The 12,372-nt window shown below is 42.7% G+C and overlaps 1 protein-coding gene and 1 long non-coding RNA gene across 11 annotated transcripts in view; one reads left to right on the forward strand and one right to left on the reverse strand.

Annotated features, from left to right (window-relative positions):
- KIAA2012 (KIAA2012 ortholog) overlaps positions 1–12,372 on the reverse strand; it is a 130,406-nt gene that overhangs the window by 99,750 nt on the left and 18,284 nt on the right. For 7 of the 9 annotated variants that reach the window (XM_077885749.1, XM_077885750.1, XM_077885748.1 and 4 more), the window contains exons 4-9: positions 11,158–11,313; positions 7,291–7,433; positions 5,755–5,938; positions 4,990–5,132; positions 1,960–2,128; positions 1,247–1,396 (exon numbers count right to left, since the gene is read on the reverse strand). In XM_077885749.1, the coding sequence (XP_077741875.1) occupies positions 1,247–1,396; positions 1,960–2,128; positions 4,990–5,132; positions 5,755–5,938; positions 7,291–7,433; positions 11,158–11,313 (945 nt within the window). The remainder of the gene's footprint in view (positions 1–1,246; positions 1,397–1,959; positions 2,129–4,989; positions 5,133–5,754; positions 5,939–7,290; positions 7,434–11,157; positions 11,314–12,372) is intronic. The other 2 variants (XM_077885753.1, XM_077885755.1) reach the window with 2 other exon arrangements.
- Positions 1–12,372, forward strand: part of LOC144306280 (uncharacterized) — a 173,257-nt gene that overhangs the window by 25,555 nt on the left and 135,330 nt on the right. The gene's annotated exons all lie outside the window — the stretch shown is intronic.

A 12,372-nucleotide genomic window follows, 5' to 3' on the forward strand; every position in this document is an offset into this window, starting at 1 on the left:
AGATTGGGTCACATACTGAACAAACTCACACAAGGTATCAGAGACTTATTTGACCAGCTTCCCCTTGGCAGGGTGGCAGAGGATGAACAAGTTCTAGATATTTGGTGGACATGGCAGCCCAAAACAGAGAACAGTGTGAAGTGAGAAATACCAAAGATAAAATTCAATGGTGTTGCCATTGATCCCAATGAGTCAGACTGTGTGCTGGACATTGTGCTCACAGGTGGAAAGCTGCTCTCCTATCTGTTTGCACACAGAGTGACCCTTGTCCATATTTGGATTATTTTTGGAAAGGAAACTTCAGAGGCTTTAGGATAATTAACTCTCACTTAAGAGATAAACAAGCCCTTGCCCCAATAATCAAAGGAAGCTCTCAAAACTGAAATATCTCAAGAACATCCTGATCTGGATTCATTGTTTTGCTTATTCTGGAAGACAGTACAGTGTAATGGGTAGGAGTACAGATTCTGGCATCAGAAGGCCTGAGTGCCAGTGCCAGCTAGGCCACTTATATTTGTGTGACCTCAAACAAATTACTTATCTTTCATGGCTTCAGTTTTCTGATCTGTGAAGTGAGGTAGGATTGTTATGAGGAGTAGTGAGTTAAACTAAGGATGGGCCCTGGCACAGAGGAAGAACTCCATAAATATGAATGCTCATCCTTCTACTTGTGATTACTACTAGTCCGAGATCACTTAGCATTTGTCACACAGTCATTTTGCCCTTTGGAAAGAAGGTTTGGTTTTCTGAAGATGAAGGGCTTTCTAAATATGACCCATTATTTCCAGCCTGTCAACACATAAAAAAATACACTTAGCTACACTCATGTGTATAGTTTCAAATGTCCATATGATGTCTTGAAAAATGGGAGGGAAGTCTTTTATTAATATTATGAATTTTAATGAATAAATTGATCAGAAATGGAACTCCCTTGGCTAAAAATGTAGGATAAACTATAAAGTATGCAGCAAATTTTAGTAAGTTTGGTTGCTATTTTATATCTACAACCAGAAACTATTAGTAGGGGGATGATTCAGTGAGTAAGTTGCATGAGCTAGAAACTATGTTGGTTTTGTTATAGCGCTTTGGTTAAAGATAGCTACTGACTGAATTAAGTCATCTTCAAGTGGCAGGGGAGGAACGAGCCTCCCTTATAGCTTCTCATGGCTGAGAACCCTTATGTGTCTTGCCTTGCTTTCCTTCAGGGTGAGAGTTCTGTGGGGTGCTGGAGGGAATGAATAGCTACCTTGACATGAGAGCATGTCCTTGCCTGTGTCCACTGGGAGATGTACTGTTAACTCCCTTGGCTTTTCTGGGGATGCATGCTTCAGGGGAGGTTTCCATAAAGGCCTGGCCTTTTCTTCTGTTTCCGGTCCTGACTCAGGCTGTGGGGCACCTGGGAGACAAGGAGAAAGCCAAGTTTTTTAGATGTCTGTGGTTTTTGCCAGCTGTCTCTTCTTTTGGAGGCCCGTCTCTCCCCTTCTCACATATGTGGTTTGGGTGGAGCTGTGTCTATTCCCTGACTGTGGGGTATGCAAGTGACTGAAGCCTAGCTAATGAACACACCTCACTGTCTTAGCTGCATTGATTGGGTCCAGATTGGGCATACAACTCACACCTGGCCAATGAGAGGAAATTCTGGTACTTTTCAAGAGCTTTTAAACAGCATATCCTTTCTAGTAGGGTTAACAGATAAGAGGTTAGCATGAAATTGCAGGAGCAATTCATGGATTTTGAAATCTATCTTTACTACCATATGGGAACATACGAATATGACCAGAAGACACCTTCTTCTAGATTCTACACTTTCTCCTCCTTTAAAAACCTTTCTCTGAAGAGGATGACCCTGGGGAGGGTCGACCATGATTTAGGAGAAGCTTACATTAGGGAGACCCACATCCCCAGTCCTTACTGGCCTGCCTGTGTTCTGTCAGGAGCACCCAAACACAGGGGGCCTACCTCTTCTGTGTGATTTTCCTTTTGGGGGGTTTTGGGTATGGAAATGAATCTCCACTGGGAAGATGAAGAGCTCTGCTGGAGGTTCACTGGCTTTAAATGGACTCCTCAGGGGATCCAGGACTCTGGGTTGTTCTTCTGAGATAGGGGGTAATTTCAAAGCCTTTGGTACCTGAGAAAAATTTTAAAATAAAACAAAACCCAACATGGCAGGTATTTTAAAACTGCTGCTTGCAGAGGACAAATGACACTGTATCTCTTTGTAAATCTAGTGCCAGGGGCTGCTGGGTGTGATGTAGCTTCAGTATTCATGGCTGGGAAGTAGAACCAACCAACCCAGGAGCTAGCTATCTGATCCAGGAGCTAGCTGGTGCTGCTTTTTGGGAAGCCAGCAATGCCCCTCCCCTAGTCCACTCCCTCACTCCTCTGAGAAGTATAAACGTGATAGATTTAACAGCCTTCCAGACAAAATATAGTCTTTCTTTGTCTTGCAGCTGGGAAATTATGCCAGTTGGAATATAGTTGAGATTTCTGTGTTTAGGGAGGGAGGAACCTCTACATATGTTGCTAAGGGAAAAAAGCAAGGTACAGGACACTGTGCAACCTTTCAGGTTAGAAAGGGCTGAAAGTAGGAATATGCATTTGTGCTTGCTTACTTTATGTAAACTGTCTAAGCCTCAATTTCTTTTTCTGTAAAATGGGAGTAATTGTACTTCCTGCCTCATAAGTTTGCTGTATTACATGAGCTAATTATACGTAGTTACAATAATGTTTGGAATTAGAATTTCTTCTGTATTTCTTTGAGAGTAGACTCTTCTCTCATTAGGTTTAGTGCCCAATCTCGCCACTTGCAGGATATCTAGGCATCTCTACACTTCTGCGATGTGGACATAGCTAAAAATGAATCACCATGTGACAGAATCAGCAACACCTTTAGCACAGTTTTTGTGTCCTAAAAACCCCCAAATGTGTGTGTGTGTGTGTGTGTGTGTCCAGAGAGAAAAAGTCACAGAGAGAGAGAAACATGGGGGTAGTACTTAGAGCCTCCTCTTTCCAGTTATTCACAAGTCGCTGAGGGGCACATGAGTGGCACAGTTGTTTGAGTGTCCAACTCTTAGTTTCAGCTCAGGTTGTTATCTCAGTATAGTGGGATTGAGTCCTGTTTTGGGCTCCACACTCAGCATAGAGTCTACTTGGGTTTCTCTCTCCCTCTCTCTGCCCCTTCCCACCTCTCTCTCTCTCTCTCTCTCTCTCTCTTTTTCAAATAAATAAATCTTAAACAAACAAACAAACAAACAAACAGGGGCATCTGGGTGGCTAAGTGTCTGCCTTTGGCTCAGGTCATGATCCCAGGGTCCTGGGATCGAGTCCTGCTCAGGCTCCTGCTCTGCAGGGGACCTGCTTCTCCCTCTGCCTCTCTCTCTCTCTCTCTCTCAATCTCACATGAATAAGTGGGTAAAATTTTTGAAAAACAAAACAAAAGTTGCTGAAAATTTCTCTTTTTAGTCTTAACACATGAACTTGGCTCTGTGAAATGTACATGTGTGCTAGGTTTCAAGGAGTTCAGTTTCACGGGAGGAAAAATAAAAACGTTTCTCATTTTTTTAGTGTTCAAAGAGAAAAAAATGATCAGAAACACGCATAAGCATCCTTCATGTTTAGAGTTGAATGAGGAAGGAAATTCAACCAGGTATATGCAGGGTGATATTTAGGACTTCAAGACAGTAAGAAAATGATTAATCAAATGCACGCACATAGGATCTTTATGTTCCTGGCCTTCACTTTCCAGGTGCCAGCTGCCCACTAACTGCCCTTTTCTGAATACTGACCTTGTGCATATAGTCTGACAAGGTTTGCATTGAGAAATCTATGTGTAAACCCAAATGGTTTGTGTGAGGTGTGCTGACAAATCTTTAATTTCTTTATTCTAATCAAAACTTTATAGAGTTGTAATAGAGCAGAAAATACTGCCTTCCTCTGCTAAACCATATGCCTAGGTTGAAGAAAGTGTCTGGGCTGACCTGGAGTATGGGATTGAGGCTTCCCTTAGGCCTGCAGATGAGGCCTACTGTTTACTCCTGACCCAAAGGAACCTGGGAGACAGAGGGCCTTCTGGCCTGAATGGGAAGGTTTGGATCAGGTTAGACACAAGTAATCTGAGAAAATCCTGAACAGACTGAAAATAATATCCCTCATTGGCATCAGGTCCACCTGGAATGCCTGTGGCTCCTTCAGCGGCACTTCAGAGGATATGCATCTCCACCATGAACTAACATTGCTCTAGTTCCTAATCTGAGACGAGATACTTTCACAGGAATGCATCATCTCATTTCATCCTTCCATCAGCCTGTGAAGTGGGCATTATCATCTGTGTGCACAGATGAGATCAGTGCAGCTCAGAGGGCTGAGGGACCTGCTTGAATTCACGCAGCTGCTACAGGGCAGAGCTTTCCAGAGCCTCTGTTTGCTTCTGCTCGGCACAGTTAACTTCATACCACTGGAAGACCCCCATAGAATTGCAAAGCAGGACAAGGCCAGAGAGCTAGGAACATTCCTGGGGCAGGGGGGAGGTGTACTTGACTTTTGAAAAGATTGGTAAAACTGCCACACCCACTGTATTCAAAGGTGACAGATCTTCAATTAAGCAAAACTATTGCTGGATTCAGGATCTCCAGCTTTTTGAGTTTGAAGTGGGTCAATTGTTTGGGAGCTCAAATTCTGTCCTTACATATTTACAGATCACCCCCAGCCCCTTAAAAGCATAAAGGACTCTGTTGCCACCAGAGTGCGGTAATATCATGCATTTTAAGGTAGAACTGAGAGCTGTTGAAACTTCTTGTTCTTCACTATTTTCCACATTTAATAAATTATAACAGTTTTATTTCAGCTCCACATGGTGAGCTCAATAGCGAGTAAGGCCATTTCTCTGTTTGAGATGTCCCTTTGAGTTGCCTCGTTCCTAGATTGAGATTAATTTTTTAAGGGCAAGCACGCATGCGCACATGCACACACATGCACACATGTACACACAACCTTTTTCTTCTTCACTTCCCCAGCTGTGTTTTTCTCTGAACCAGTAGCAGGTGCTATAGGAGGGAAAAGGCATCTTTCAGCAGGAGGCTCCTGTAACAAGTGGCTGCTTCTGCCCTTGTAGAGTTTTATATTCCCTTGTCTTTCTGTAGAAACAGGATGGGAATGAGAACTTATTAGAGGATGGACAGTTGACCTTCAGCTTTTATCACTTTTGGGTTAATAGGAATACAGGTAAGAACAGGAGCTGAGACAGCCATGGCTTTAGCTGAGGCAGGTTCGGGGAGTCCTAATCTCATTACCTGGGTTGAGTTCTTGCTGGCAAGTCAGGTGATGGAGAGAAGGATAACGATAATAGTAACAGTTGACACATAGTAAGTGCTAAATATAGGAAAAGGATTATATAAAGTATTTCACATCCAGTAACTCACCTAATCCCCATAATAGTCTTATGAAGGTATTATTGTTATCCCCATTCTACAGATGGGGAAAACCGAGCCTCAGCAAGATCAAATACCTTGCCCAAGATCACAACTAGAAGAGTGGGGGTAATTTACACCCAGGCAGTCTGATTGAAGAATGCGTGTGCTTGAGTACTAGGCAAAAAGGAGGCTGTCGGCCTTGTTGCCACCTTCTGCTGGACTTTGGCTGTTACTTTCTAAAATGACAGGTATGAGGAAGTGACATTCGGCGTGCCTCAGTGCTCTCAAATGAACTCTGCATGATTAGGGATACCCAGATTAACAAGTAAGACATTTGGCTTCTTACCGCTGAGATCTGCCTTTCTATTGGGGAAGGCTCCTCCATAGAATGTAATGTGGGATTTGTCACTCAGGAGCCAAGAATGATCGATGTGGGCATGCCCAAAGGCCCTTCGGGAGGTTTGCTGTATTTTTTCATTGTGGCTCTCCTTTGAAGTGTGTGTACGATGGTGATTCTCTATTGATGTGTCCTGGGGAATGACAGATACACATTCCTGTAAACAGGCTTTGTAAAGAAACAGAGCTGGTTCCTTTAACAGTCAGATCTTGTGGCTAGACTGTTGTTGCAAGGAAGGAACCTCTTTGGCAGCCTAGGAAGATAAACAAGGTTGTATGAGTATGATCTCTAATGCTATTTGTTGTAATAAAACATTTTATTATTATGAGAGAAAGAATGACCTTTAACCATGCCTGATATATAGTTTTTTTTTTTATATAGTGCTTTCTTGCAAAGAAATTAAAAGTCAAAATGAAGCTCTGTATCTTTGTCTGTATGCATTGTAAAATGTCTCTCCCTCTGCCCTTCTACCCAGTGGTACCTCTCTTCTCCCCCTTTCCAGCTCACAGTGGCATGTGATTTTCTTGTAAGTCAAATGAGCTTAAAGATAGTAGCATGTGTCGTGTATGTTGTTCTGAACCACTGTCATCTTGTACACACACACATACACACACACACACACACACATACACTCATACACATAGGCCTTAGAGTTTAGAAACCATTTATATATTTTAATGCATTTAATCCTCATAGTAGCCTAGTGAATATGATATGATATGTATAATAACAGCTCCATTTTACAAAGGAGGTAATTCAGGCTCAAAGTCAGTTAAGTTTCTTTATCATGTTCACCACAACTTGTCAAATGCAGGACCCAAACCAGGCCTTTTCCAATTCTAAGGCCAAGAGCTCTTTTCTCTAAAGAAGATTTCAGCTGCCAAGATGGGGTGAAGACTGTAGGGGGACTCTGTGGTTACGTAAATTTGGAAAACCATAAGTTAAAGTTAAACCAACTACTTCAAATGGTCCATATTCACACATGCCCTGTGATTCTCTGGGAGGAGACCATGGTATGCAGCATTTCCCAAATGTATTTGGCCAGGAAATTCTTTCTTTCTTTCTTTCTTTCTTTCTCTTTCTTTCTTTTTTAAAGATTATATTTATTTATTTGTCAGAGAGGGGGAGAGAGAACAAGAGAGAGCAAGCATGCACACAAGCAGGGGGAGTGGGAGGCAGGGGAGAGGGAGAACCAGGCTTCTTGCTGAGCAGAGAGCCTGATATGTGGCTTGATCTCAGGACCCTGGGATCATGACCTGAGCCAAAGGCAGACGCTTAACTGACTGAGCCACCCAGGTGCCTACAAAATGCTTTTTTTCATCAAGCAGCTGGCAGTGTTCCACATGTGACACTTTGGGAAACTGTGGTCAATAGGCTTAAAGTACTCTTCCTTTCTCTGGGGGAACCCCAAAGAATGGTGAAAAAAGGGCATATCCCCTCTGAAGTCATGAACAATGACAGAAGGGAGCCTATTAGAAATGGTACCTCTGCCTGGGTTTCATCTTTCTGCCATGACTGCTTCCTGAGTGGCGGCAAGTGAATCCCCTGACTGCTGTGGTTCGTGGCTACAGAGCCCTGGTCCACATGTCCACCGGCCCCAGCTTCCCCTCCAGCCAGGCCCTGTTGACCTGCAAAGGTAAACAGTGGATCAGCCTTGTAAACCCAGATATGGGCACTGTGTTATTAGCTGCTTCCAAACTACCTTCCTTCTTGATCTTTGGAGCAAAAGTGTTGATCAAGGCCCTTGTTCCTCTTCCCTCCTTATTTGTGTTTCTGCTAGTACCTTCATGGAAGTGGCAGCCAGGTCTCTAGAGCAGAACTGCACTAGGAATCAGGAGGCTCAGGACTGAGTCTTCATTTCTTGGACTCAGTTTCCTCATCTGTAAAATGGGGATACTGATCCCTTGCCCTTGCTTCCTCACAGAGTTGTCTGGAACTCATGTAAAATCATGAATGTGATGGTCCTTTGCAAACTGAGGGACTGGAGGGTGACGGTGATGTGATTGTGGTGGGGCTGCCCTGCAGCCCTGCTCTGTTGCCGTTGAAATGCTCTGTCTGAAGCCCTTGGTTTCCTGGGCTGTCTGCTGGTTGTTTACTTGTGGGCAAAGCTCTGCTGAATGCACTGTGATGGACGGCTGCTTAGCTCTCTGAACTTACCCTGTCTGTGCAACCCTCAGGAAGGATCTGAGTCAACAGATGACTCCAGCATGGTTAACAAATCTTTCATCGATGGGGTAAAGGGTCCTGCAGCTATTTTCATCACTTGCTCAAGGTAGATTTATTGCTGAAACTATCTGGCAAACCTTTGTTGTTTGGAGCTGCTTTAGCAACACCTCTACTCTCGGCATGCTGCTCTGTGGAACAGTGTGGGGCTGTCTTTCACCCAGGGGCTCTGGGAGTTGTTCAGGGGCCCTGCATAAGCTGGAACTCCAGACTTCTGGAGGCTCCCAGCCAGCCTCACCTTCCCTCTATATTCCCCAACCCTCATCATTCCCTGCGTCATTCCCTTCCTTGGTGTCATTGGATCAAAAGCCAAATGCCCCCTCTTGAGGCTACTCCCTCCCTCCAGCTCTTGTTCCTTTGCCTACTGGCTCCTGACAGTGCTTGGGTCTGAGCTGATGCTAAGAATGTTGGTAGAACAGAGGCAGACTCAGACTCAGGTTCAGAGGGGTCTGCTCAGGTTTTAGTGGTCCAGAGAAACCTGATGAGCCCTTGGGACCCCCGCAATCTGAGGAGACCCAGGTCCTCATTAGGCCTGCCTTAAGAGGGCCTCCACACCTCCATACGGGGTGTGGCACTAAAGACCTTTTTGTATATTCTAGAATTATTCTTTGGCAACAAGTCAGACTTCAGGTCCATGCTTTCTGGTCAGATTCACCTGGAACCAAATGTATTTCTGAGGGTAGAGGAAGTGAAACTCTGGCCAAGTGGTCACTCACTTGGTGAATAGCCTTATATGGTAGACTGTCTAAGTTGGATCAAGGGGCACTGTGAGTAGGGGGATATAGAGAAGCATTCTTCTTTTTGGCTGTATCCCAGTGATATTGACTATATGACTCAATCTATTCAAGGGAAACCAAGATTTTTCTCAGTAAACATCATCTCTGGCTCATTTGCTTATGCTTAATAGAAACAGGTGTGCAAGCAAGATATTGGAAGTTTCAGTTGTTGAAAGGAGATCACAAAACTTGGTCTCTCTGTCTCAAAATATGGATTAAGATTACCCAAATAATGTGAACTGGAGTAGCAATTTAGAGATCTTACAGAGTTTTTTTTACCTCTGTCCTCTTCTGTGATTTTTTTTTTTTTTTTTTTTTTTTTTTTTTACAACAACCCAGAGAGGGTAGAATGCAGATACCATTACTACCATTTTACAAATGAGCAAACCAAGGATTCAGGGAGTATAAGTGACATGACCAACATCACATTGTTGGGGAAATCTTATATTTGTAGTTAGGACTTTTCCTACTTTTTGAAATAAAGTGTCTGGAAAAAAGAGGTAGGCCAAGAGGAGATGAAGTTAAAACCGATAAAACCATCAGTCAGGGTTCAAGTTACAGCCTCTGAGCTGTTTTTACTTCTTTGCAAATTGATTTTTGAGCCATGTGATCATGAGCAATGGAGCATTGCAATTAGTAATTATGCTTAAAAACACAAGGTAGGGAGGGCTCTATACCTAACATTTATTGAGCACTTACTATGTGCCAGATACTGTATTATCCCATTTAATTCCAACATCTAGTCTTATAAGGCAAAAGTGGGCATGGCCATCTCTACTTTATAAATGAGGAAACTGAAGCCCAGAGAGGTCACATGGCTTGGGATCTGGTGCTAATTGGTACATGTTTAATTACAATTCTATATGGACTCTGTTTTCTTTCTGATTGTTACAGCTCCTTGGCATATGGCAGTAATTAAGGAAATCACTTAATCTCTTAGGTGTGCAGTGTTGATCTACTCCCAGAATGAAATTACTGCAGTCCCCTGTCCAGTATTTATAGACCTTAGGGCATCAAAATCTAAGGATATTAACTGAAGACAGTAGGATTTTTGAAGAGAGAGGGTATAATGCAATGTCAAAATGGGGTACCACCTGGGGAAGGACAGAGGGTTACAACACAGGAGCATTACCTGAGCAAATTCACCCATTCCCTGGAAATGGATGGCCCAGAAACTTGATCTCTTTAGTGTCCCAGAATCAACTGGTTTAAGGGATGTTGACCCACATTAGCAAAGTGTATAGAGACTCTATAAGCCAGGGTATGAATTTATGAAGAGAAATACAATGGCTTGACCAGCATATTTCCTGTAGATGAACTATATGTGGATCAGGTTATGACCAAAATTCCCTGGTTCCAGAGTCAAGACTTAGAGGAGGTATATGACAGGAATGTTTAATGAGAACCTGCCACATTCTTCTCCATTCATTTGATAGATCAGATATTCTACTTATCCTGGCCAGATCCTTTCCCAAGGACAAGACTTGGTTAGGGACTATCATTAATCCTGGAAAATTCCTTTTTCATTTCAGAAAAATTAACTTTTTATTATTAGGCTCTTGTTTCCTTCTCTTTTCTCAAAAACTGGCACTAGCCAATGCCTTATTCTTTGTCCATTAGTGCCTCAGTCATCTTTTCCTATCTCCCTTGGCAAGGCAATTTCTGGCTCTTTTATTGTTTCAAGTTCCCAAGAATAACTTTGATAAGTAAAATCCCCATAGTACTGAACAGCTTACAGACAATTCACAATAATAATCTGCACAGTAATGAGGCAGGTCTTAGTACATTCATTACAGAGATGAGCAAACAGAAGCTCAAAGAGGTTAAGTGACTTGCTCAAGATCTTATATCTAGTAAGAAAGAGAACAGGCATTGCTCCAAAGCTTGTACTTTTTTTCTTATGATATTGCCACAAAACCATAGAATTAAAGAATGTTAGAGTAGAACAGGCCTAAGAAATCATCTAAAATCTAGAGTCTAGACCTGTACCACTTAATACAGTAGCCAATAGCCACGTGTAGCTATTTAGATATAAATTAATTACAAGTAAGTAAAAATTTAAAATTCCATTTCACAGCCACACTACATTTCAAGTGCTCAACAGCTGCATGTGGCTAATGGCTACTGATTGGCTATAGCACACATTATAGAATATATATATTATATTCTATATATACACATATATAATATATATCATAGAATAATCCATCATTTCAGAAAGTATCGTTGGATGGTGCTGGTCTAGACTCTAAAGACAATGAAACCCAGAATCCTTAGGTTTTATTTTTGGGAACTCCATTTTAAGTGTTAAAAATCCAAATATTTGAGATCTGGTCATAAAATCAACATGTACCTTGTTCAAAAGTTTTTCCTTGTTGAATCCAAAATGGAGGGAAGACAGGCAGGAGATGGTATTTTGGGGGTACACCTGAAAGATCCTGTTGTAGCCTGAGATTCTTTGGTACATTAAGTTGATTGTTCTGGAGCAGCACAGAATCCTTGATGTATCCTGAAGAGTAGGTCAGGAGTCATTGGTAGAAATAATGGTTGCTAGTTCAGAGGTCTTGGAGATAACTACAAGGTTCCCCACTTACACTAGTCTTGGCTTTGGACATTGCCCATTAAAGAAGACAATTAGAAAATGGGAGGGATTAAAAATCAGATAGAACCCATAGAAGGTTTTCTGTTCAGTGTCTTGGGTACTTCTGGTCCTGGGCCTCAAGTGTGCTTCTTCCACTTCACCATTCCCAAGAACTGGGTCTCCCTGGTGGAAGAGACATGGCTGCTGCTTTGGGGTTGGGTAAAAGCCTCCTCCTGCTTCAAGAGGAGAATCCAAAGGTTTCTCTTGGATGTTATCCTACTTATTTCTGTAGGCCCCATGATTCTCAATTCAGTTATTCTACAAATATTTATTGGGGGCTTACCATGGCTAGGCATGGGCCCTTTTTAGAGGCACTAATAGTCTATTGGAGAGACGAAGCTCTCCTTTGTTTAGCTGTGTGGCCCCAAATGTCACTGAGATATAAGGGCAGAAAATAGGGAGCTCAATATTGGCTGGAGTTGTCAGAGAAGCATTTGTAGAGAATGTGGGTCTGAAGTGTGTGGAAGTTATTATAGGGACAGAAAGACGGGACCAGAAAACATACTAGCCTCACAAAGGTAGTGAGCTCTGAGATGTGAGTCCCTGGCAGAGCCCTTTGGGCCAGTGATCTCGTACCACAGTATTGCTACTGTTCCTCCAGCTTGAGGGTCTCATTCTCAAGAGGTGCTTTGGTAATGAATTATGGCAAAGGGGCCCAAGAATGCACTCACACATGAATCTTTTCTTAAACTACACAATGTAGCCCTATGATTTCCATAGAAGGGTCTGAGATGTGTTTTGATGTTAAGTGGGGTTCTTATCCTTGAAGATGTTGGACCTGGCCTCTGAGGCAGTGGTCTGGTCTTTCCTCTGCCCCCACCCAATGATAAACATATCTTTGGTTAAGAGGCTTTTTCTCAGAAGTGTTAAATAAATGGAACTGCCTATAATGCTGGGCCTGCCATGAAAGTAAAACCAATTACTGGA

The sequence above is a fragment of the Canis aureus genome, chromosome 36 (genome assembly GCF_053574225.1).
Source record: "Canis aureus isolate CA01 chromosome 36, VMU_Caureus_v.1.0, whole genome shotgun sequence".
In the NCBI taxonomy this organism is placed as follows: domain Eukaryota; kingdom Metazoa; phylum Chordata; class Mammalia; order Carnivora; family Canidae; genus Canis; species Canis aureus.